Below are 26956 nucleotides of genomic sequence, written 5' to 3' on the forward strand. Positions count from 1 at the left end.
ATTTTCTTCTAAACAATTTATCCATGATTGATGTTGAAGTATCCCAGCCTCTCATTTGATTGATTGTCCTATCTGTCTTAGGTAAACTTTACCTTTCAGAATAGGTTCTTATGTACTACAACATAGTTGAGATACTATAGAATAATATCCCGATAATATTCCATTCTGAGAAATTCCCAGTGTTTCCGTTAACGTGAGACTGTAACAATCCCACAGGGGTGTTATCGCTAACTCATTTGTACGAACGAAAGAACGAAGTGATTAGTCTCAGCTTCACAATAAAATGTTCGAGTTGACACTAATTACTCGTTTGCTCGCAAAAATGAGTTCGCGATAGCCCTATTTATAGGGCTATCTTGCTCTATCAAGAGTACCTATAAACACAGATAGGACAATCAAAACTCTCTTTCTAATCATAAACTACGCAACAAAGAAGGGTACAAACTTGGTTTCGTCGATGTAGACTGCTTCGAGAACTTTCGCTGCATACTGGAGATTCTTTTGTAATGTCTCTGCCGATATCTCACCACGGTTTAACTGTCTTAGGAGGTAACGTAATCTGTGAACAAAGACAAACGTACATATTAGTAAAAAAACAACACAGACAATAGTGCATAATATAATAGTAAACTGCAATGCAGGACGGGTAAATGATGAGAGATAATGACCATAAACATACATACACCATGTACCTACTTATGTATAAAGGTGTACATGACACAATGCTAACTATATAGTACAACAAGTACAATTACACTCAAGATCAATGAAAAAGTTTCACTTACAAAATGTCAAATTATTTTTCAAACATTTAATAAAAAAAATTAACAAAACATTTACATTAACTTTTTTAGTTGATAATATTCTGATATACTGTTAAATGTACCTACTTCATATGGCAGAGGCATCATTAAGCTAGTTATCTTTTTCCGTTTAGGAGTAATTTCGTGCTATATTACTGGAACTTTTTCATTGGTTGCGATTGTAATATGCATTTGTGTTAAGCGCATTACCGCGTACGTGCGACCAGCCGTTAATTCCATAATGCGCCGTCTGTTTGATCAGTAATCTGTGATAGTTGCCCTGTGGCGCTTGTTGCACACAGATTAATAACAACTTAGTACTACCTGCAGGATCGAATGGTGTAGTGGTTAGTGACCCTGGCTGCTATGCCGAAGATCCCGGATTCGATTACCGGCCGGGGCAGATATTTGTTTTATAGATAGATATTTGTACTCGGGTCTCCGGTGTTAAGTATTTCACGCCTGCCAAGCGTGGAGTATCATTACGATCACACAGGGTATTCTCTCTCTATAATATGCAGTTGACCCTTTCAAACGTTACTTAGTATAAAAAGGTACTTTTTACCTCTTTGTAAAAGTGCTCCAACAGATATCACTTTTCACTCTTCACTATGAAGTGCTAAAGTGTGTACGTTTAAAAATGTATTGTAGTGAAGAACTAACGCGGGCTCGCCAGAGGAAAAATTGTTCTTTGCGCTTAAATAAAACCATTTCAACGATACAAAAATATACGCTTTTAACGTTGTGCAATAACAATTTTAATAATAAAATTCTGCTGGTCAGGTAATAAATACCAGTGTCACAGGAATATTTCTGAAATTTTCATCACTTGCGCAGTGTGAAATTCAGAAACTTTAATTAGACCACCGAATGCCAAGTCAAATTACAATTTGTACAGGATTTCAAATATTCCAGAGCGATTTTAGCACAGAAGAGAAATATCCGGATTTCAGTATAAATAATAATAATTAAAGCTGCAGGTATACTGAAAAATGGTTTCCCGTGGAATTTGCAAAATAAAAACATTTTTTTTCACAAAATGTTTTCCGGTTATTGGATTTAGGTCTTCTCCATTTAAACTTTCCATTGAATTCCAGAAATATTCAAAACCACAAACGAAAATAAAAACACCTATTTGAATGGAACGCAGCTCTACAAAATTTTAACATTGTGGTGGCGCTGGCGTATACATAAATTGTACCGTCCACGCACCCTGAGCCATCAGCGACTATCAAAGAAACAATTAATCTGATTTAAAAAGAGTGAATTTTTCAATACACGGTGACGAACCTAGGCTACTATACTACTAGCTACTTTAAAATACCGAAAAATAAATTCAGCTTTTAAAAAATAATTTCATTCCTAAAAAATTCACATTGATCAGCTTATTCATAAAAATATTTTTGTGATACCTACATCATTATTTTTTTAAATTATTTTTTATATTGCTACGAACATAAATCGACTGTAGCAATTAATAATGTCGTAACTGACTTTTCAGATTATTGCACTAGAAGGTCGTTATATCAATAAGGAAGGTGTTAGGAAAGTTTCAGCTCTTAATTATGAATATTTCCCGATTTTTCTTTTGGAAAAAAGTCGGATCTGTTCATGGCGACCGCTTAACACTGTCGGTAAGTATGTTGCGACACTGTTCCCGGGGCGGGCGAGCGGGGCGGCCGGTCGTATCTACTACTTCCCGCCATGTTAGCGGGATGAGCCCAAGTTGCGTGATACAATTTTATTATGTGGTCTTTAAGACCAATTAATTTGTAAAAATAATGAAACTATAATGTCTTGCTCTAAATAATGGCAGACTTAGTGTATCAAGGAACGGGTAAAGATCTCAAGACAATGTATGACAGAAATTGAAGACTTGTGTACAAACGTGTTCCATTAAAACGGATGAAATTAAACAAATATATATTTTTATAGCATCTCACATTAACATGCTTGCTTAATACAATGTATTTTTTTAACAATTTGTTCGCGACAATCGATAGATAGAGTAGATAACTCGCGAAGGTTCTGGAACATTCTATCACTTTCCAGTAGTTTCGATAAAGTTCTAGAAGGATTAGTATGGATTCAATAGATCTACGATAGTCTGGAAGCTTCTAGAACAATAGTTAGGGAATGTTCCACAACGTCCGCGAACTTTCTAGATGCTAAGTTAGGTACTTATAGTTAGTAGATAAGTATGGATTGTTTATACCTACTTAGTAATAATAATAATAAATAGTGTGACCTCGGGTATCTCTGGAACTTTCGGGAAGATCGCTCGCCGGCCTATATAAAGCGAGGTGTCCGGCGCACATTAAGTTCAGTTTAATAGTAACAGTCAAACAGTAAACATCAAGCTCGAATAGTGAACATCTCCAGAGATCCTCGAAGTGAATAGTGATAGTAATACTGGTGTTTTCTTTTAAGATTCGTACCATCCGGCATTCGTAATAGTTGTGAGTCGTGTCGAAGGGGCTCACATTTATGGTCCTTTTGAGCCGGATAGTTATAGTCGAGCCGGCATTCGTATTAGTTCGTGAAGTGACCTTACATTTATGGTCATTCGTGCATCCGGATTGGAAGAAAAGAAGATGCCTGTAACGAGGTCTCAGAAGTCGTACGCAGTGAAGAGGACTACGGACGAGAAATCTGCCGTCTCCACGACGAGGTCTGCAGATGCAACGGAGTACGCATCGGCATTGGGTGCAACCACAGGAGGTACACCAGGTCCACAACCGCCGTCAGAGCCGACGACGGAGACACTGCACCCTCCATTGTTGCCACCCTCCCCTATAGTCGTTGCCGGTGTCACAACTGCCGTTGCCCCCACCGCCGCAGTCAGCGCTGCAATAGATAGTGTCGAGTCAACATCGACAAATCAGGGAAGACCACGTCTTCCATGTTCATCGCACTCCACTGCTTCTCGTGCACGGCGAAGAGAATTGGCCCAGGCTCGATTGGAACTTCTCGAGCGACGAAAAGAGGCGGCCATAGCTAAAACGGAGGCAGCTATGCTTGATGTTGAATTGGCTGCAGCCAAGGTCGCCGCGCTAGAGGAGGACTCGGAAGAGGAGCAAATAGAAGGAAGTGTCTACGAGTCTAGATCGTCGAAGAACGGAACTACACATCCACCAAGTTTATCGCGCCACATTGATTCTCGAACATGGCGCAGAGAATTACAAGCCCGCTTGGAACTTCTTGAGCGACAAAAAGAGATGGCTAAAGCTGACGCTCTGGTGGCAATAGCTGCAGCTAAAGCTAAAGCTGAGGAAGAAGAATTAAAAGCTAAATTGGCTGAAGCCAAGGTCGCCGCACTAGAAGAAGAGTTTAAACCAGCACGGGTTCGGAGAAGTACACTCGCACGAGCATCGCAAAACGTCGCCATGTGCCAAGTCCCGCCTGAACCTGCGGGAAATGTCGTCATCAACCAACCTGTGGTGGAAATCTTGCCCTGCCTTCTCCCGCCTGAACCAGTGGAAAACGTTGTCGCAAGCAGAGTTACGCCTGAACTTGCGGAAGTAGTCGTCGCCGGTGAAAACCGGCGGGAGCCACAGCGGAACAAACCGCTCCAGGGAAATAGAGTGGCTCCAGTATACAGTGACACGTCGACCAGTGAAACAGTCAGCCACGTGCCAAGTGACTCTGAACAGAAAGAAGTGGTCGATACATTCATCAACAAGTCTGCAACTGCTGAACCAGTCAATGCTAAGACTGAGGGGCTAACACTGGCGCCCCCAGCTGAAGTCATCGGAGCACACACACCATCCATAGACACGGCCAAAAATCGTAGTCTACAGAATCGTGAGATGAGTGTGAGGGCCATGGAAAGGGTGAATCTCTCCCAAGAATTCGATAGTCCGACAGATAGTGAGATAGATCGGCATGCGCTGCCGTTTCTGGCGGACAAACCTAAGGGTTTACCGGCGGGAGAGACCGAACTGCTGTGGAAAGTAGTCTCCAACAGCAAGTGTGACTCAGCAGTTAGAAGACTGGATCTCATAGACAAGAGATTAACGGACAAGTATTGGGCACGATGGATGAAGAAGTATGTGCCAGATTCCCAGCATCGACTAGATGGAATCCTGAGTTCTGCGGCACTCTACCTTGGGGATGATCAAGGAGCTGCCCACCAACGAAGATGTCGCGACCGCGGATAGTTCAGCTACAAGAGCTGCGGCGGGAGTAATGTTCGCGACAATCGATAGATAGAGTAGATAACTCGCGAAGGTTCTGGAACATTCTATCACTTTCCAGTAGTTTCGATAAAGTTCTAGAAGGATTAGTATGGATTCAATAGATCTACGATAGTCTGGAAGCTTCTAGAACAATAGTTAGGGAATGTTCCACAACGTCCGCGAACTTTCTAGATGCTAAGTTAGGTACTTATAGTTAGTAGATAAGTATGGATTGTTTATACCTACTTAGTAATAATAATAATAAATAGTGTGACCTCGGGTATCTCTGGAACTTTCGGGAAGATCGCTCGCCGGCCTATATAAAGCGAGGTGTCCGGCGCACATTAAGTTCAGTTTAATAGTAACAGTCAAACAGTAAACATCAAGCTCGAATAGTGAACATCTCCAGAGATCCTCGAAGTGAATAGTGATAGTAATACTGGTGTTTTCTTTTAAGATTCGTACCATCCGGCATTCGTTATAGTTGTGAGTCGTGTCGAAGGGGCTCACACAATTAATATTTTATAAAAATTTTCTTATGGAAGTTGTATAAACAGTACTGAACAGGTAACATTGTAGCAAACGGCACATCCAACAGTATTAACGGCGCATCATTTTAATTTTGTGTCGGATGTACCACATCCCTCATTGTTACTTGCTTGCGTTTCAAGTACTACTGTTGTATATGGTATTACCGACTTTATTATTTGTTCTTCTTTCCCTTGTGATTGTTGGATATGGAAGAACCAACCTTGTTATTTGTACATAATGTTAAACTATTGAGTTGGATGTGGTACACTGTACCATTATTTTCTGTAAACGTTGTAAAATCTCGACCGGCTCTCTATAAAAGTTAGAGCCCCGCCTCACTAGAACCTCATTGACCGCGTTACCAGCAACGTGTCCAAGCTCTAAGTATTGAAATGTATGGTACCTAACTCACTTGGCGACGGTGTGGCATCGTCGCTAATACCATACATTTCCATAGACTGCTTGGATACGTAGTTGCTGATGTGACCATGGCCTAGTAAGAAAGGCCTCTTACTGTAAATTTACTAAGGGCAGATTTTTCAAAAATAGTTAAAAGCTCTGGTATCTACAAAAATATTTTACTTTAATTTAACACTCACATCTTTCGAAATCCCATACATAATATTCCAGAGTAGGTAATTCTGTATGGTAAACTGAAAAAAATGATAATTTGCGTAGGAATGTCCCTTAGATTTTTTTAGTTGGACTGAAGGACCACGTGGTTCATGATTTCAGGAGCATTGCTTTTACATTCTGTTTGTTTATAGGTACCGATATTTTATTATTTTATTTGTTGCTTTTCGGATAACAACCGTCCCTAAAATTCCTAATGGATTTGACGATGAACTAGTGCAGGCACGTGCACTGTAAGCTGCACGTTTCTCAGCCTCTTACTGTACAGCTGCAATATATGCTTGATCTTTAGTGATAACAATAATACATGACATCAGCGTAGGGAACAACACTCTCATGAACATCCAAACGAGCTTTTTGAGACACTTTCTTACTCCTCATAGTCCTCATTACAGAGTTCCAGGCTCCAATAAATTTTTCTGATTTCCCACTTGCACTTTCAATATCCCCCTTACATTTCTCGTTAACAAGCTATCCAAACAATACAAACTCATTCTCTTGCTGTGCTCTTTAATTCTCTATCGTGATCTTACACTGTCACTGTTTCATCTCTTTCAACATCATTACTTTTGCCTTTAATTCCCTTCATTTTTAACAACATACCGGAAAGTTACTTATTTTTGCAGCTGTTCTACCGACGATGATAGTAAGACTTAATTGTCAGCATACAGCGTGCACTTAAGAAGTAACTTTTCGATTCGCAATCCTCTTTATCATCTTTTATATCCCTAACATAACTTTCTTTAAATAGATTAAACAGCCAAGGCGAAGCACACATTAATCAGGGCTTAACACCCCTGTGGATGCTAAACTAGTCAGTGAAGGCTCTATTTATCCTAACGCAAGTTAAAGTTCCTAAAGGGATCCCAGTGGTCGCGTCAATTGGCTGTCCACTCCATAAACGGACATGGTGTCCCACAAAATCATTCCTCCTTACTATAAAAGCCTTCCCTACATCTAAAAAGGCACAGAACTCTGTTAAGCCAGTACCTATCTGTGACATTTCGTAGTGATAAGATCGTAATCCACAAATCCCATTCCCTTTCTTCAAATACCATGCCCACACATCCAAGATTTTTTATTCTCTGTCTCCCTATCTACCCTTTCAATCAATATTTTTGCATACAGAATCAACGATACTTAAGAGGCTGATGCCACGGTGAATGTTGCGGACCTAGAGAGAGCCTTTGTTTTTATGCAAAGGAACTATGCTCCAGTTACCTGGCACTGTACCGCAACACCAGCACTCATTGAGGAGTTGGTAAATCTCAGTTGCAGCATCTCCCAATGAGCGCCACAAGATTCGGTCCTCGGACTTCCTCCTCCAACCACTACCGGCTACCCGCCTACGGTCCAGCGGGCAGGAGGGCGTCCCACCCTGCGTCTGCCTGTTCGTGGTCCCCACTCGAGAACTCATCTACCCCAACTGTTATCGATTCTTCGGCAGATATGACCAGCCCACTGCCACTTCAGCTTGCATATTTTGACAGCTATGTCGGTAACCGTAGTCCTCTGACGGATAACCTGATTTCTGATACGATCTATCAAAAAAACCCCAAGCATTGCCCTCTCCATAGCACGCTGAGCGACTTGAAATCGGTGGACCAGTCCTACTGTCAGTGTCCAGGTCTCTGCACCATACGTCCTCACTGGCAGGACGCACTGGCTGAACACTTTTGTCTTCAGCCTCTGAGGAATGGCCGAGGAGAATATGTGACGAAGTTTCCCGAATTTCCCGTTCTTCGCATGCCTTAAGAAACTGCGACATTCAGTTTTGTGTCGTGAACTCTAAGCAGATTATCGTTGCATTATTATAATTGATAACTAAAAATTATCTTACAAAAAAGAAACAAAATAATGGAAAACTACAATGTTCATAGAAAAATTGATTCAGGAAAGCATCAATCCGACATCGCAAAGAATATAAAGTCCACTTAAAATAGCAGGATTTCCCACTTCCGACAAAATCTAGAGTACTAAGTTCAGTGAACATTGTTGAATCTCCCACTACCAACAAAATTTACAACACCAAGTCCAGTTAACATTGTTGGATCTAACTCTTCCGACAAAGTTGATCTGGGATTTGGCGGTTAATAATGTCACATGTGCCTTTTTTCACCTTTCCTATCAAAAATACTAACTTTTTATCTTACTACCTTGTGGCACATTTAAAACTAATTTACCATGCCGAATTTGGTTAAGATAGATAGAGTAATGTAAATTTTAGAACTATTTTAGTCATATTTAAAACTTAAAACGGCTCTACTGAAAAGTAGCGATTTTTCACTTACGACGATGTTAAATGCTGCAGTCGAAATATTCGAGCTGTTTGGCAGCCCTACAGGAGAATCAACTCAGAATTACCCAGGTGTAGTACAGAAATTAGGTCAATTATCGTTTGCACTCGCGCCGCCATTGTGCCTTTATGCCAATGTTAGGCCACGAATAATTACTACACGGGCATTATTGTGGAATGAATTTGCTGGAATTGTTTATGCTCTGTCCTCAGCGTTTCGCAAAACACTATTTGTGTACCGAATTAAACTGGGCAGCTCTGTAGTGGCACGTTATAATAATTATTTTTGATATTTGCTTTACAGCTTTGTTGATAGTTAGTAGCATCAAGATGGAATTAAAATTTATCAGTCGTTTCTGTTGTTAACAAACAATTTAATTATTATAATTCACAAAATTGATTGATCGATGTCTCCGATCACAAATCATGGTCGTTATATACTTATCAATAAGATAAACTAATAAACTAAAGATAAATAGTTGAAAAATAATATAAATGCCAAAGGAAGCTCCCAGAGAAAAGTAAAATGTTTTCATTTTGATAGGTCTACGGGCTACGCGCTACGGGCTACGGCGCTACGACATTGCTACGCCGTCGCTACAGTGCTACGCGAATTCGTAGCCAATACAAACAATCTTGTCGAACGTAGCGCAAATCACAAGGTGTTTTTAGTTTGACACGTGAATATTTCAGTGGCGAAGAGTCCATACAATACGGCTCACATCGCTCTTCCCTATTGGAATGTCTGAGTTAATATTTAGTATGTAGGTACCTCGCGATATTTTATGATAGGTATTTACACTTACTGCATACCGGCTATCTTTACATAGACATGAACTCTTCGGCACTACTGTTTATTATCAATCAGTGGCATAATTCAATACCAATGCCTTTTAGAGTTTACATTTTTAGCTTTGATGCTATAAAGATATCATCACCACCAACGTTTAAAACCTCCGACATTCAACACCAAGAAAGAGTGAACTCACCTAAGAGCGGCCTTATCGCAGGCGTCGGGCGTGTCGACGGCGGGCAAGTGCTCGGGGTCCAGGTCGAGCTGGTCCAGCTGCTCGTCCGTGGGCGTCGCGGCCTCCTTGCCCTTGCTGGAGGAGCGCCGCACGATGGTCAGTGCGCCTTGCTCTGCGGGTGGGAAAGGGATGGCTGTAGGTTTCGACGTTTAAATGTGAAGCGCTTGCGCTGCTGAGGGTTAGACAGGGATGGATATAGGTTTGGGTGGTAGGGTGTGAAGCGCTTGCGCAGCTGATGAATTGATGATGGTTGTTGTTAGGGTTGTGTCTGTTTATATTTCAATCATGGAAATTTAAATTCGTTGATTAAATTATTAATTAAGTAGGTTAAAATTAAAGTTTAGATTAAAAAGACAACAGTAAATAAATCATGCTGAAACTACAGAACAGATGCTACATAACTTGGATATGGTTCGATGAAATGTGCTGTGTCATTGCACCAATGTGATGTTTATGCATTCAAACACAGTTTATCGAACCGTATAGAGCGGCGGGCCGAAATATGAACAAAAAACATAGAAAACCTAAACTAAAAACGACCGTTTAGAATGGCAGTTTTATAAATGAGAACGCAGCAATAAGATTTTTTTAAACTCGTCCAATTAGTTCGCTCTCCTCTGCACAAAGTAGAGCTCAGAGAAGTATCTCGGCGGAACAACTTGCAGTATTCGCAGTCAGACACCGAAACGGTTCTAGTTTTTTGAAACGTTCTTTGATGCTGAGCTGACTGGAGTATTTGAAATACTAAAAACATTTGCAAAGTTAGTTTGAATTTTTGGATCAGTGACTTTTTCACTTTTGTGGATATTTTAAGTTTAGAGATATTTATTCTTTGAGCGAGCGCAAATATGCTCATATATAGTCAAAAGCTCGAAAACATTACGAATATAGGTTATAGATAGTAATTATAGTTTTTTACACGGTAAGAAACATTTATATTATTTCCATTGTCAACTAGTGTTACATAAGTCATTTGTGTGTATATAAGCATGGTATAAGCTGTTATATATTTTCTCTGTACATAATCTTTTGTTTTGTTGCCTTTCGTGCGGTGAATATAATATGTTTCTAGCTATTTACGTGGTTATGTGTGTGGTTCAGACCCTCGGTCTTTTGTGAGTACACAAAGGTTTTGTTTCCGCAAGACGCAGCTCTTGTTTGATCTCAGGAGTGTTTACAATAACATTTGCTTTGTGTTGCAAAAACCAGTATGTTTGTCATTAGGTAATAACAATAAGAATATTTCAATGGACAAACTTTACAAATATGCTTGTAAATTATATAATGAAAATCACATTAAAGAAGAGCGAATGGTGCTAATAAAAACATGAAGTACCTACATAAATATGTACATTTACAGTATGTACAAGTATTGTTGTGCGAGCTTAGCTTCGCTTAAAAGGCCGTTTATTTTCCGGTATAATACGTAATCATATTTCTCTTATTGTGAAAATTTTGAAACAACGTAGCAGGCTGTTATCAAATGTCTCGATACAGTTATGTAAACTGTGTGTTTACATTGTTCAAAATACATTAGTGTATTCATAATTTAAACAGATTCTACATAATACAGACAGGCTCGTGAATACATACAGTAAGTAGAATGGTTTCTACAGTTGACTTTACTTTGATATAATTAAATATAAATGACGACGTTGGAATCGTCGAGCCTTTGGTTGTAATTAGCATTTCAGCAACAAAGGGTTACGTTTGCTCGTTTACATGACAAAAGATAAAATATTATTTATTTACTTTGCTGCTGAGTTTAAATAAGAGATACGGTGATCCTCACGTCACTTTATCACAGAGATATTTGTGGTATTTCATGTAAGTATCTTGGTTTTTTGGTAAAATTATACGGGATGCGGGAACCTATTAATGGCATCAAGCTATTCTTAAGTTATATTGTAAAGTATTATACACGGACTGTTCTCCATCAAAATGATATAATAAAAAATAAAATAAATAAACATTATTGAATATGTAGCGTACCGTTTCAATGAGGTTAATTTTTAATATCGTGGTACGCCCTCTCCTATTTGAAAATATAGATTGAGCGTTCTGGCAATGTCAAAAGTTCACAAAATATTGTGCACAGTTGATTAAAGATTAACACCACGAGCAAAGGTCGCCGATCCAGTGGGTGTGGGAGGGCCCGAGCTAGTCCTACGCTTCTTTTGGATTCAATATCATAATAATAATATGATATGCCATTCTACTAAAAAAATTATACGTTGTAGGTATGTAGTAATTTTATTTTGCGATTTTATAGTCGCGTCCGCATTAATACATTATTCATAACTTCGCACGTACATATAAATTCGCTTTTCATATTCTAAACATTAACTGGTCCTGGAAATGCCATTCAGCCGTTTATGAAAAATTCAAAGGATAATCGACATGAAACATTTATGGGTCAAAATCAGAGAGGTGAGCATTTTAGGTTTTCAAATATCTGAGAAATTAAGTTTTATTTTGAAGAAAACTAACAAGTGGAGTCTGTTGTGGCATTTGTCATGAACATAGCCTGTGATGAGGCACGCACAAAATTATATATTTTAGAAATTATACCTGTTAATAAGAATAATGACAGGGTCAAGAGTCATTTCGGGAACACTTTTAATTATTTTTTAAATAATATTATAACGAACACGTTTAGGAATCCCCTCCAACAAATTGTAATTAACCTTTTCCTAAATCAGAAAATATTATTATTTTGATTTTTTTCATAATGAAAACACTTATTTTTCAAATTACTCTCCATAAATTTCCAATTTGTGCAAATTTCGTTCCATAATTTCAATTTATTGTATACATTTTTGCACTACGTTATATATTATTATTATAAATACAAAGGTTTCAAGGTAATTTAATGCTGTATATGCAAGATTTAATAATAGCATTACATAATAGTGACTTATTTGCCGTTTTTGTGATGTTCCCGAAAATGATGGGAGTGTTCCCAAAATGACAACGAAGTTCCCTAAATGACGTTGACCTTCTCTAAATGAACGCAAAGCTAGGTTTTTGGTACATTTGGTGCATGAAAATAATATAATCATCATCATCATCATCTCAGCCATGGGACGTCCACTGCTGAACATAGGCCTCCCCTAATGATTTCCACCTTGTCCGATCGGAGGCGGCCCGCATCCAGTGCTTCCCCGCGGACTTGACTATATCGTCCGTTCATATCGCGGGGGGCCGCCCAACAGTGCGCTTGCCGGTACGTGGTCTTCAATCGAAGACTCTTCTGCTCAACCGACCATCAGTCCTTCGAGCAATGTGTCCGGCCCACTTCCATTTCAGCTTACTGATTCGATAAGCTATGTCGGTTACTTTGGTTCTTCTACGGATCTCTTCATTTCTGATTCGATCACGTAGAGACACGCCGAGCATAGCCATTTCCATAGCTCGCTGGGTGACTCCAAGCCTATTCAAGAGGCCTAAAGTTAGAGACCACGTCTCGGCACCGTAGGTCATCACTGGCAAAACGCACTGTTCGAAGACTTTCGTCTTGAGGCACTGGGGAATTTCGGACGTGAAGACGCTTCGTAACTTCCCAAAGGCTGCCCAGCCAAGTTGGATTCGCCGAGTGACCTCTTTCTCGAAGTTGGATCTTCCTAGTTGGACTGTTTGTCCAAGGTAAACGTAATTTTCCACCACTTCAAGAATCGAGTTACCTATAGATATTGAGGTGGGCGCTACCTGAGAATTGGCCATGACTTTCAACTTGTCCATATTCATTTTGCTGAGGTCTTCCAACGATTCTGCCATAACCACGATATCGTCGGCAAACCGAAGGTGAGAGATGTATTCGCCGTTGATTGCCGAGTTCTTCCCAGTCTAGGAGCTTGAATACATCCTCCATCGCATTAGTGAAGAGCTTTGGAGATACTTATAACATCTCCTTGTCTCACACCTCTCTGCAATGGAATTGCTTCCGTAGTCTGGTCCTGTACTCAAACTGACATGGTGGCGTTTCTATACAATCACTTCAACACTTCGATATACCCGTAGTCAATGTGACACCGTTGTAAGGCGTTTAGCACCGCCCACGTCTCGATCAAATCAAAGGCCTTCTGATAGTCCACAAACGCTAAGGTTCTATTCTATTCTCTGTGGGGGTGCAAGTACCTGCACCTGGCTCTCTCGAGTGGAACCTTTGCGCATATCCCCAAGGTCTAAACTGCCTTCCTAAGCTTGGACCATTTTCCACCACGCTGGTCCACCGCAGGTTGGTGGGTTCAGATATGCAGGTTTCCTCACGAGGTTATCCTTCACCGGAGCGATGGTATACATGGTACTTCAGTTAAAATAACTCATTGGTACATGTCAGCTCCGAGATTTGAACCCGCATCTCTTGCGTGAGAAGCGGGCGCTTACCCGACTGAGCTACCAACGCTAAGGTTTTTTCTGACGCCTTTTTTGACTTCCCCTTCTCTTCATTTTTATCGTTCTCCATCTTACTCGTACTAAATGGATACCTAAAACCAAAATTTTGCATGTTTATGGTTTTATAAGCATTAAAGCATCATTTTGCCCATAAAAATGGCATTTCAGGAACGTAGGCGTCATTTCGGGAACATCTGTCATATACCAGAACGTTCCCGAAATGACCGTTCCCGAAATGATTATTCGTTAAATATTTTCATGTCACGCTTGACGCCGCCATGTTAAATATTGGTTTTAGAGATTATGAACAAGTGAGCAACAATATTTATAAGAATTTTGCTAAAAGTACGCAAATTTTCGAAAAACTTATTACTAAAGAGCGTTCCCGTAGTGACAGGGAATTAAAGTACGCTTCACACATATGAAATTAAAAGGCACTTACCAACAAAATCTAATATATATTTTTCGAAAACACAACACACGCCTTTCGCTTTGAATTGTGAACTTTACACTGCTGCTCGCTAACGCCACCTGGCGTGTGTTGTTTTATTTACATCGACCGATATCCACCACGTTCACGGAATGATTTGATAAACGACGGACAGCATTTGAATAGCCAAAATATGGAGAAGTTTTACTTGTAATAATGTAATTTATGCGTATATTCTTAATTTAATTATACTAAAAGCTAATATTAAAATATGACAGTATTAAGTGATAATTTAAAAAAAAATTGACTTGTCTGAACTATGAAACATGGAATAAGGACGCATTCCCGGAATGACGATTTAGACCTTTTTTGTTTAAAATCAAATAAAACTAACCATAGCGAAATAAATAGGCTGAGTGTACTGTAATTATATGCACAGAACCTTTGTTTTGAAATAAGTATTTTAGTAATATCATGTAATAAAATGAGGAAAAACTTTGTCGGAAGCATAATGCTCACCTCTCTGATTTTGACCCTTATAGCTGGACGCATGCTGGTTGGCTGGTCGGTCTGAGGGTCACTCTAGTTTGCAAAATAATAATAATAATCTTTATTTGCACACCATGAAACATAACTTAAATTTAACTTAATTAACATATATGCACAAAGGCGGTCTTATCGCTAAGAGCGATCTCTTCCAGACAACCGTTTTGTTGGTAAAAAGTAAAACATTGGAAAAGTAGGTGTACTTAGATGTACATAATTAGGTGTAATGACACTTAGGTACTTAATTACGAAATTAACAACTAAAAAACAAACAAAATTATTGAACACATAAAATAAATATAATTATAAATACATAAATAAATAAAATAATATATATTATAAATATATTAGCTCTACGAAGTTTCAGAGCACTGCTGAGCTACACACGACTCTTTCCAGGCGCATTTAACGTACCGATGGCATGGAAATTGTCGGTTGTTCGGTTTTTGTCAAACAAGAGCAACCCTGGAGTAGGAAATCGTTTTTTATCATCATATTGCGTGACCTTATGAAGGGAAAACCAGCGTTTTGGTCTAACATTAAAGCAAATTAACGTCTCAATTTTCCACGTAAAAAAAAACAACAGTAAACGTAAGGAAAAAAATATTTTTATTCTGTTTCAGAATGTTGCATGCATACAAATGAAAGCTATTTATTAAAATGTATGCATTTTTTTTACAATTAACTACAATTACTAATAGCAAACAGGCTTACATGCTTATAAACATAACATCTAATTAAAGCACACCAAAAGCTCTATTATTTACTGAAAATAATATCGCACTGTTGTTCAAAACTTTGAGTATTTACTACACGGGTAACTTAACCGTTAATGTATTTCTCCAACAAAATAAGTAAGTATTCATAAGCCTATGAACACTATGGTTTACTCAAAGTTTAAAGTTACGTTCCCATAACGGTCACAGTCATTTGCTAAAGCAAAGCTTAGACTTCCTTTAATCTACATAAAAATATATTATATTTGTAGGTATTTTGGAGGAACTAGAATTAAACATTCAGCGATTCACTGCTATTCTAATCAAGACCTACAACCCGTACGAATTAACTTGAGACTTAGCAGCATACCCAGTATAAACATGATTCCATCGTCTCGGAAGCGTCTCGGTTCGTCCCAAATCAATTAGGGAAACGAAAAAACCAAACTCCCTCAAAAAACTTGAGCATTTCATTAGAATTTTACAATCAGCTTCATTAGTAGCTATACATTCTTGAACATTGACAAACTCCAACTCCTTTTTTGGATGGAGTTTGATTTTACATTTCCTAGGCTTGTAATCGACAGGTCTCAAGTTACTCCGCACGGAATCTAAGCGAGCAACGCGCAAGCCACGCAACACAACGCGTAACACGCTGCGCTTACTGGGCGGGGTGCCGTTGCGCGGCGCGGGCGGCGGCGCGGGGCGCGGGGGGTCCTCCCGGGCGCCCGCGCCTCCCGGCGGACTCGCCACTGCAACCAACACACATGGTCACACTGTGCTGTGGGACATACACAAGTAGGTACATATATACAGTGGGGGATGGTGGACTAAGGACAAGAAATAGCTGACATACCTGACCTAAAGATTAACAGAAGACAGATGTGTATTGTACACTTACGAGCTTCACGAGCAATGAAAAAGTTTTCAGTGACATATGGAACGGCAGTGGTAGGCGAAACCCTTTCATTGCTCGCCAGTTTAGTTACGCCTACAAACGACAAAATATTCCCATGAAATATGTGCCTCACGCTCCCCAATCGTTTACTAGTGGAACTTTATATTTGTAACGTTTCACAGAATCTGATTTCTGCGAATAATTTTCGCTTAAACGGTTCAGTTTCAGACCTGAGGGAACATTCTGTGCATATATTTTTAGAAGTCTTAGAAAATCAATATGAAAAAATCGTGTATTTGACACTGTGTCCCGTTGGAAATCTGTGCACGGCTATATTGAAGGTCCAATTATATAATTGAAAAACAATTTAGAAATGAAATATATAATTGGTTTCGGATGTGATGTGATACATAGAAATTCAGGATGTCTAGCATACTAAATCTATTATTCATGGTTACTATGTATGTTGTGTAAGTATATTAATAATATAAATCGTGCAATTTTTACCATAATCAACCCGAAAAACCACCCAACACATTGACTATGTGCTAATAAAAAAATCTAAATTCTTAATCTAAATGCTGTCCAAGCAGGAACACAATTTATATTATGCACGGAGACATAAACGTTGTCAGTTAGTCCGGAACCGACATCGTTCAGCGCTGACGTCATCACCGTCCGTGAAATCACTGATGACGTTTGTTTTTTAAAGTTCACGCTGCCATAAGGCACCTGTGGGGCTATTCTCCACCACCAGCCTAAAAAGTCGGCTGTCGCGCGTCATAAACTCCTAACCAGATAACGCAATAATAAATAACTATTAATTCTGATACTAGAATTGATAGGATCTATAAAAAATTAAAGCCTACAGCCCGTGTCTCCTCAAAGACTGTAGGGTTATTTCCATAATATCCATGCTTGGCAGGCTGGATAGAAATATCACGCAACACAAACATTTATTTAAAACTCTAAATAAATAACTGTCTTTAAAAAAAACTGTCCTGGTCGGGATCGTTTTCGGCACCTTAGGGACAACAGCAAGAGTTACTAACCAATGTGCCAACCGGTCTTCGTTACCAACCATAGCCAGTGTACAAACAGAGTTATTTATGTCTGGAGTAAATAATTAATGTTGGTCCCAATGTGATATACTACGTTGCGAAAACTAGCAGTCAACTAACACTCTATCCTTACAATTCAAACACAATATTCATAGTTAAATATAACTCACTATGTAGTTTATGTATTCGCGTGTCGCGTGTTATCTAATGCTGTTTTCTAATAAGTATGGAAGGTCGTTAGTCTGGTTTCACAACATATTAAACAATTGTGATACAATTTTACTGTTATAAAGACCGAATAAAGACAAAAGTTTGTTATTGAATCGACTAAAGCAATGATTTAATTCCGAAGCCAGTATCGCGTCGCTACAATGTGCGGGCGCTACCATTACATAGTATTTTTATTGCTTTAAATTTACGGTTGCGGTGGAGCAAAACAATTCCGTATTCGGTTCGGAGAATAGCCCAATGAAAATTTATATGGGATTCGTTCACGCACGTAATACCACTTCGTGGTTAGGATTTGAGTTTTATAAACAACCGGAAATGTTTTATTGTGCAGGATAAGGTATAGGAGAAAAAAAAGATGTGTTTGGAATGGCTGATAAGTACACAATCTCTTTTCCTGCAGAGATTCTGCCATAATAACGATGTCGTCCGCGAAGCGGAGGTGTGACATGTACTCGCCATTATACATATGCCATGTCCTTTCCAGTCCAACGTCTTAAAGACATCTTCCAATGCATTGGTGAACAGTTTCGGAGATATCACATCCCCCTGTCTCACTCCACGTTGCAGTTGGATAGGTCTTGTCTTGTGGTCCTGTACTTGGACATTCATAGTAGCGGCATTGTACAAACATCTCAACACCTCGATATAGCGCCAATCGATTTGGCATCTCTGCAAGAATTCCAAAACTGCCCAGGTCTCGATGGAGTCGAAGGCTTTTCCATAGTCCACAAAGGCTAGACACAGAGGCTGATTATACTCTTCGGTCTTCTGTATAATCTGCCTTACTGTGTGGATGTGGTCTATTGTACTAAGGCCTTTTTGAAACTCAGCCTGCTCTGGGGGCTGAAACTCGTCTAACTTTTGGGCAAGACAGTTCGTGATAACCCTTGAGAACAGCTTGTATACATGGCTTAAAAGCGAGGTTACCGACATAGCTGTCAAAATATGCAAGCTGAAGTGGCAGTGGGCTGGTCATATCTGCCGAAGAACCGATAACCGTTGGGGTAGACGAGTTCTCGAGTGGAGACCATGAACAGGCAAACGCAGCGTGGGACGCCCTCCTGCCCGCTGGACTGACGACCTTAGGCGGGTGGCGGGTAGTGGTTGGATGAGGAAGGCCGAGGACCGAGTGTTGTGTTGTGGCGCTCCTTGGGAGAGGCCTATGTCCAGCAGTGGATGATTATTGGCTGATGATGATCGTTGCACCATTCTCTTTTTACTAAATATTTTTTACAATAGGTATCTAACCACTTACCACATCGAAGGCTTTAAAATATTTTATATTACAGTTGTGACGTCAAACGGAGAGGTTTCTTTCGTGCACCTAATACTCAACAACACCAAGCTACACCTCACCCACGACAGCAAATATCAGCGCTGACCCCACCTGTTTATTTATGCGTATATGATTTTGACACGGCATCCTCACAAATTGCTGTTCACACAAACGAGAGTGCTCGTAACAGCAATATCACAGGCAAGGTATTCTGACTAACTCTGCGATTCCAACCGCGAAATTGTTTTCCGTTTACATAGGACAGGTTTTATTTGTTGATTATCCTTATTTAATATCAGTACTTTTGGGTTGCAAGTGTAACTTTTATTAGAATATAAATATAGTATCTACTTTCATACAAATAATAATGCTTCATCATCATCAGCCTATAGCAGTCCACTGCTGGACGTAGGCCTCTCTCAAAGCACGCCACTGTATGCGATCTTTAGCTTTCCGCATCCAATCATAACCAGCGACCTTTCGCAAGTCGTCACCCCATCTAGCCCGAGGGCGTCCCACACTACGTTTGTCTAGTCGAGGCCTCCAGAGCACGTTTACCCCGTCGGTCATCGGTTCTTCGACAGATGTGACCAGCCCACTGTCACTTGAGCTTACTAACTCGGTGAGCTATGTCGGTGACTTTAGTTCTCTGTCGGATTACTTCGTTCCGCTTATATAATAATAATAAATATGCTTATGTACGAATATTAATAATAATAAATATGGCTACATAAAAAAATACCATCCGCTTATTACCGCCCCAAAAGTACGTAAATTCAAAGTAGGTGTGAAAATAACATGAATATAGCTCCGGCTAGCTCTGTGATATACAGCGTGTCCGGAATATTAATGCATTTTCATTCGAGACCTGGACACTGTAAATAAAATTAATTTAAAAATGTCCTTGTTAACCCTCCCGTACACCATAATATTTACATACATGACATTTTGCTGATACCACTATCGCTATGACAAGATGGAAAGCGTTTGATTATGGAGACCATTGAGTATGAATGGTCTGGAGACGAAATAGGCAGACGTTCCCCTCTGGCGGGGTGGTAGGCCAGAAAGGCCCACCGATTTGTAAAAACTAGTTGCAGTCTCAATTTTCACTAGACTCAATCTAGTCGGCAAAGCGTTCGTTTCATAGAAAATGATTTGTTTACATACTAAAATGACAGCTTCAATTCATAGAATATCCTGATTCCGGATTTGATCACAGATTTGGTCATGGTTTATTGTTATTAGCTGTTTCCTAGCAACCAATGTCAAAAAAATGCAATAGTGATGTACCGGTATGTAGATATGTATTAATCGACAAAAAAGGTCATAGTTGGAAAGCATCCGTAGTCGAATTGGCTTCAGTAATCGTAACTGATCACTGAGGTTAAGCAACAACTGACACGGTCAGCCATTGGTAGGTACAGCATGAGTTACCGATTTCAAATGGTTCTTTTCTGGAAGCTTCCGTGCTTCGGACGGGACTTTAAGCCGTGGGTCCCGGTTGCTGCTTCGGCAGCAGTCGTTAAGCCTAGTCAGAGGCCGCCCGAAGCATCTGACCGTCGGGTTGCCCACTTACTCGACAACTTCAGTGCATTGTACTCATTCAAAACGGCGATACGGCTCGCGACCTATCACGTGAGTATAAATGTACAGCGAAAAGCGGGTGACTTCGTTTATTAATCATTCCTAATTAAATTTAACTATACCTAATTAATTTGAAATTAGTATTTATAACCCATGTTCTCGAATTCATCGATAACACTTATCGATAATTGTTACATCCATTGGCAAGAAAAATGAAGACACTGTGTTCATTATTAAATGTCACTTCACGTAACCCTTATTGCTGGGAATTAAAACTCATAATGATATGTCCCATGAGACATAATCATGGTAAACGGTAAAATTTCCCCCCGCAAAAATTGGCAGACTTTTTTGTATCAAGAAAGATCGCTATGGCGCTTCCCGAGGGTACACCCGAGTCCGCGTTGTTCTATGATGGAGACTGTTTTTCACATAAAAATATCCTTTTTTATTTCGATACTAAGGAAATATTAACAGTGGAAATAAATATTTCTAAAAGCTTTTCCTCGCGGGCTTTATAGCGTTTGATAGCAAATTTTCGAAATCAGTCCAGTATAGTTTCGGATCCTATTCAATATAAACAATAAAATCTTTTGTCTATTAGTATGTTCAGATATTGAGCTTAGTGTTTTTTTACACGGCTTTAAATTTTTGACACCATCTTAACATGTAGGTACTTCTTACATGGCATACCTACGCAGATGCCACCATGCGAGCCTAAGAAATAAATCTCTATTCTTGAAGGTAATCGCTTTGGAGGAATTTATCTTCCTTTAGGCTGTTAAGATAATGCTAGAGACACGGGCCATTATTACGTCGTGATGGGCTTAAGGCCCGATTGATTGACGTTATCGTGAATCTATTGAGTTGTGTAAGGTATTACAGTACCGTGCAAAGAAACAGGTCCACTCAAAAATAGCATACTCCAAACGACCCCAATTTTTTCAAACATTTTATTTAAAATTTGAACAAAATATTTCTATTTTTAGTTGGTAATATCCTGATGCTCTGTTAAATGTACTTCAATGTTGCAGAAGGCGTCATTAAGCTAGCCTTTTCTGATTATGAGTAATTTGGTGTTTTTCTTGGTGGAACCCTTTCATTGCCCGTGAGTGTATGTGCCATGCTTTTTGTACGTTTGTTTCTATCGGTATACTTGCGGGGATTTTTGAAATGTTTCTTAGAAAATTACGTGATAAGAATACAGAGATTTCATTATCGCTGTGCTATATATTAATTGCTTTACTGGGGTGGTAACCGATACATGGCATTTTCTGTCAGAAACTCTTCATACATAATACAGTGAAACCTGGATAAATGGGACCTGGATAAGTGGAAATCCTCCATATCTAGGTCTCGTGCTGAGGTCCCGCACTTCAGCACTTGATTACCTCTGTTAGTGAGACAAAGCAAACCTCTTTAAATGGGATTCTTATGATATATTTGAATGGTAATGTTACCTCTATAACTGAGAAAGCTAGTGTATTTACCTCTTTAGCTGAGACTATAACTATGTTTTAATTAACTCTTGTTAATAAAATTATAGAAATCAAACTTTAATTAAATTTACCTCTGTAACATTTATAACCTCTCTTACTGGGATTACATGTAATATTCCTGTTTGTGTAATCGCATCTAGTATGAGACCCTCTGTAAATTAAATTTATATTATTAAAACCTGGATATGTGAGACACTGTCTTAGTGGAATACCTCTATAAGTGGGACAAAAATGTTGGTCTATTGAAATCTTACTTATCCAGGTTTCACTGTATTACACTATTTAGCTTCTATACATAAAATACATTCATCCTTTTGGTCCACTTCAAGGTTGACGACATACTTGATAAAAAGTACATACTTAATTTACTAATTACATTTACATAAAATAACAGGAAACGTGACATCTTCTTTCAATAAATAACTGTTAAATCATTATCTGTTGTAACAGCAATTACCTGAAACAAAAAGAAAAAACTGGAATTAGTACTTATTTTTTTAAATTCATTGAAATCTATGAACATTACATTATCTTTAAATATACAATCATTAATACCAATTAATCTTACATCAACAGACCCTTTTCTTGAATGTTACTCATATTTTATGGTCCTCACTTCTCCTATTACCTAGTTAAATATAAATTCAAAAATGCATATTATTTTTCGATAGTGACAATTAACCTTTGTTCTTTTCACTTTGATGCAAAAGACACTGAATTTTTATATGAACATAGTACCAGAATACCCTTAAGTACATTGAAAAGGTTCCTCCTCAGTAGCTCTCAGAGCCAGTTCATTTTTATTTTTACTTTTGGCCCTACAATTACGTTCTTTGGTAATTTTTCTTGGTTTCCTTTTCATTAAGGCTTAATGAACAGAGGTGAACGTCGTCAGAGCTCCATACAGCCTTAGAGGTCCGTGGATTCCTTTTGCATAAGAACTTGAATGTAAAATTGATGTTGTCTTCTGTAAAAGTTGATATTTAATTTAGTAGAAGTGAACCAATGAAAGAATGTTTTGAAAATGAAGATTTTTTACGGTAGCGAATACAATATTGTTTACCTTTACTGATGAAGTTTAGAAGAAAACTTGAATCAAAGTGTTACCTAACCCACGTAAGTACGTAAAAAATAACTGAAGTTTAGCCACGATGACCTTAAAGTTGGAAACTCGAAGCTAACAAGCAATTAGGCGAAGACAACTGAAGATCGTAATTATCCCGCTTGGGTGAGCAGAATAACGCAGCTTCGTACCGATATCTCCAACAGCGATACGGTTTTAGTGTTTTTTTAACCATAACTTGTATTAATTTGATAGCATATTCGAGTAACTATACAGGGTGTTGCAAAAAGGGTATACTTAGACAAAACCTAGGCAGGCATACCCTTTTTGCAACACCCTTTTTTTGTATGTACACTATACAGAGTCTACTTGAAAGTACGGATTCACTGACGTCGTTTATATATTTGAGTCTGTGAGATGTCCCCACATTTTTTTTATATTGCCATACTTTTCTCCCTCCACTGGGTGATCTGACATTTATTACCAATTGTTGGCTCAAAAGGTCATGTTTCCAGGGCCGTTAAACATAATATTTAAAAAAAAGTTCTAGTGACATAACACCAAAATAGTTCTAAACGGAAAAGGCTAAGCAAATTTTAACAGTGGATTAGAACAGTTGGAATTTTATGGGTAGAACTTTTTCACTGCTCGCGAGTCTTAGTAATGAGGTTCATGAGGCCTTTTCGATTTTTTATACGAGTATTACGAAATTATATACTGAATTCGATACTGAACTCACAAAACAGTCGTATTTCTGAGCCAAGTTGAAATTTGTAGCGGCCTGCGAAGTGCCTATCCAGTATTTTTCACTGTAGCGAGCCGAGTCGTCCCGGGGGAAATCCCCGGCCGCCCAAATGAATCGCCCCGGCCGAGTTGTCAACTTGTCACTTCGAGGAGGTAACTCGGAATAATAACTTTACGCCAGGTTAGTAGATCCGCATGAATTTAAACAATCTTTTTCTGTTGCCTATAGGTAATTATAGGAGTAAATATTATCTACTCCCCATACACAGTGTCACATAAACAACCAATTTTTGTATGGGGAAGCATCTTTTTTTTTCGTTATATATAAATCATTCGATAAAGATAAAGATAAAAGATAAAATCTAATTAAAAGAAAAACATTATAACTAAAGTTGTCCAGAATGAAGAGCTCTGTAACATACTTCCGGATATGCACCTACGAAAGAATCATCCTGTATACCTTAGTTCATAATGTTCATAGTTTCATATGCTATATTTTTTTTAATATGGAATACAAATTACGAGGGTTAAAATAATCCTTTTGAAAACTTTCAGTTTCTCACAAAATAAATCCTAGTGATAAGTTTCCTTCTGTTTGTTTTTATTTTCCCCGAAAGCTATAATATAGACTTTATAGACGACGTAAATAAGCTGTAATGGTAAATAAAACCTATAAGGGCAACGGATTTTTATATAAGCACACAACGTTTTTATTTTTTATGTTATTAATAAAAATACGATAGAAAAAAATATTTTATTTCCACCTACAAGGATAATGCTTAGAAAAACTACTAAAAAGTTTGAAGCATGTCGCTAAATATCTGTTTTCATTGTATATATGTAGTATGAGTGGTATGACCGTACAACGTACTAACATACAAAAGTCCTAATAAAGTGAGTGTAAAGAAAGGGTATTAAAGAAAACTAATTTCCTTCCTTCTATATAAAGGATACCCAAATGAGTGATTTCCGAATGAATGCTTAGAAAGAAGTTATCAGGCCGCGTCAGATCCTCTTCTGACCCTCTTTCTGAACGATTCATTAGGCATCGATGACACTTGGAGATTTACTTCCGATTTCTAATTGTCTATACTAGACTATATAGAGTAGTGCGAAATGTGCCAAATTTCATACGTTCATATTAAATAGTTTTTTATTTATGAGGGGGTCAAAAGTGGCTCCAAATGGTTCGTGTAATATTACACACGGTGCGGCTCGCCAGTTCTGTTTCTCGAACTTGGCTTGACACGCTACCGCGTGTCTAGATGGGTGTAGTAAACCGACAAGAGGTTACTCAAGGGGTCATTCTGCACAACTTTTGCGCATTTTGCTTCTAAATAGAAACTTTGTTGGTCACGTGACTTTTATCTAAGTGGAGCAGATATTTTTTATAGAACAAAGGTCTAGGTTGACTGCTTCAGTTTACCCCTTTCGGGTTTCTTTAGCACTTTTGTAACGGTAAATAAATTATCAAGTACCTTAAACGTCACATGATTTTTTCATATAAGTACACTCACGGGCAGTGACTCAGTGTATTTTGAATTTAGCGACAATCCTACGACGAATTTCTCAAAGAATTGCTGTATAGTTTGTTATTGATGTAGATAAACGTCACTATGTCGCGATTCACCACAACTACGACGAAAACGAACCTGTGTAGCCCATTCTGATCTATTGTACAATTTATCTACTTTTACTTTGCAGGAAATGCCAAACACAAATGGCCGCCGCCGCCGCCGCCGCCGCCGCCGCCGCCCGCCGGGCGGACCGGGACTAATAGAGCGGGTAATTCCCCGGATTGCTTTTAGTTTATCGTCTTCACCTGTCCCGATCGGGATTAAATTCACCTATTCCTGAGGGGATTCATAAGTTCTCCAGACGGATATAATTACGCGATTACCTCATTTTTCCAACAGGCATTCATCATTTTAATATTCACTTTATATAATGGCATGTTGACATTGGTTAACAAAGACTCATTACTGAGAAAAAACTACAACACTACTTATATTTTTACTGCGTTGCGATTGATTGGTCCTAATAATGACCCAGCCCACTCTGTCAATATCGGAAATGTGCGAGATATGATATGTCTATAATTATATTTATCTACATACAGTATTCATTTGTTTTAAAATTACTATAAGAAAGTTACAGTCCCAGCCGGTAGGTAATAGGTACAAACAATAGCAATTTTTTTTTAGTTTCACCGATTAAATGACAAGTCTTTGTGCCATATAACTGTCCTATAAATTATGCATAAAGTCTTAAAAAGTATCATGTATTTATGTAATTAAATCTTACTAAGTACGTGAGGGCTATATTGCCTCAGTAAGTTGTAAAGCTAACAAACTAACTTTGGGCCACTTACAAAGTAAGCAAAACAAGTACTAAGCGGTTAAAGACTGATAATTGCTTCTACTTTCTACTTTATCAATCGACGAACATTGTAAACATGTATCGAAAAGTTTAACGTCCATAAAAATTTACTTTCGTTTTTATTTTACAGCGACTACATTTATAACCTACTACTTTTTTATGTGTAATAAGGTATGCACCGATAATAATTGAAGATCTGTGATACTGAATAATTTTATTTTGTTTTAACTATAACGTAATAGAGCGGTGATAGTACTGTCGTGTAGCGCGGTTCTTCTCAATATATATGTCGCAGGCAACTGGTTTAATCTTCTGTTTGATTGAACCACTAGCCCGTTCATTGGATGGCGCTATTCAGTTGTATGACTAAAGGACAACTCGTCAAGTCGTTGATTGTAACGTTCGACGTCTTGACTGAACGTCATTCAGCGAAGTCGTTGAATGGAATATAGTATAGCAAACTTTGTAATGTCTGGTTATGGTGAACATCACCAGACAAGAGTCAACAAAAAGACTATGTTACAAAGCTCTTATCTCATAAATTAACTAAAAAATATCAATAAACGTACCTTCATATTGTTGTTCATAATTATCCAGTTTCGCCACTTTTTTCTTTGAAACTATCCGCCCGCGGCGTAATAATAGGTAAATCCATGTTGTCA

General features: G+C 38.6%; 1 protein-coding gene across 2 annotated transcripts in view; it reads right to left on the reverse strand.

The window, feature by feature from the left end:
• Positions 1-26956, reverse strand: part of LOC105386650 (dual specificity calcium/calmodulin-dependent 3',5'-cyclic nucleotide phosphodiesterase 1A) — a 146433-nt gene that overhangs the window by 25558 nt on the left and 93919 nt on the right. For both annotated transcript variants that reach the window (XM_048630297.1, XM_048630299.1), the window contains exons 2-4: positions 16222-16308; positions 9431-9581; positions 446-559 (exon numbers count right to left, since the gene is read on the reverse strand). In XM_048630297.1, coding sequence (XP_048486254.1) covers positions 446-559; positions 9431-9581; positions 16222-16308 — 352 coding nt within the window. The remainder of the gene's footprint in view (positions 1-445; positions 560-9430; positions 9582-16221; positions 16309-26956) is intronic.

Source organism: Plutella xylostella, chromosome 4 (genome assembly GCF_932276165.1).
Source record: "Plutella xylostella chromosome 4, ilPluXylo3.1, whole genome shotgun sequence".
Lineage (NCBI taxonomy): Eukaryota > Metazoa > Arthropoda > Insecta > Lepidoptera > Plutellidae > Plutella > Plutella xylostella.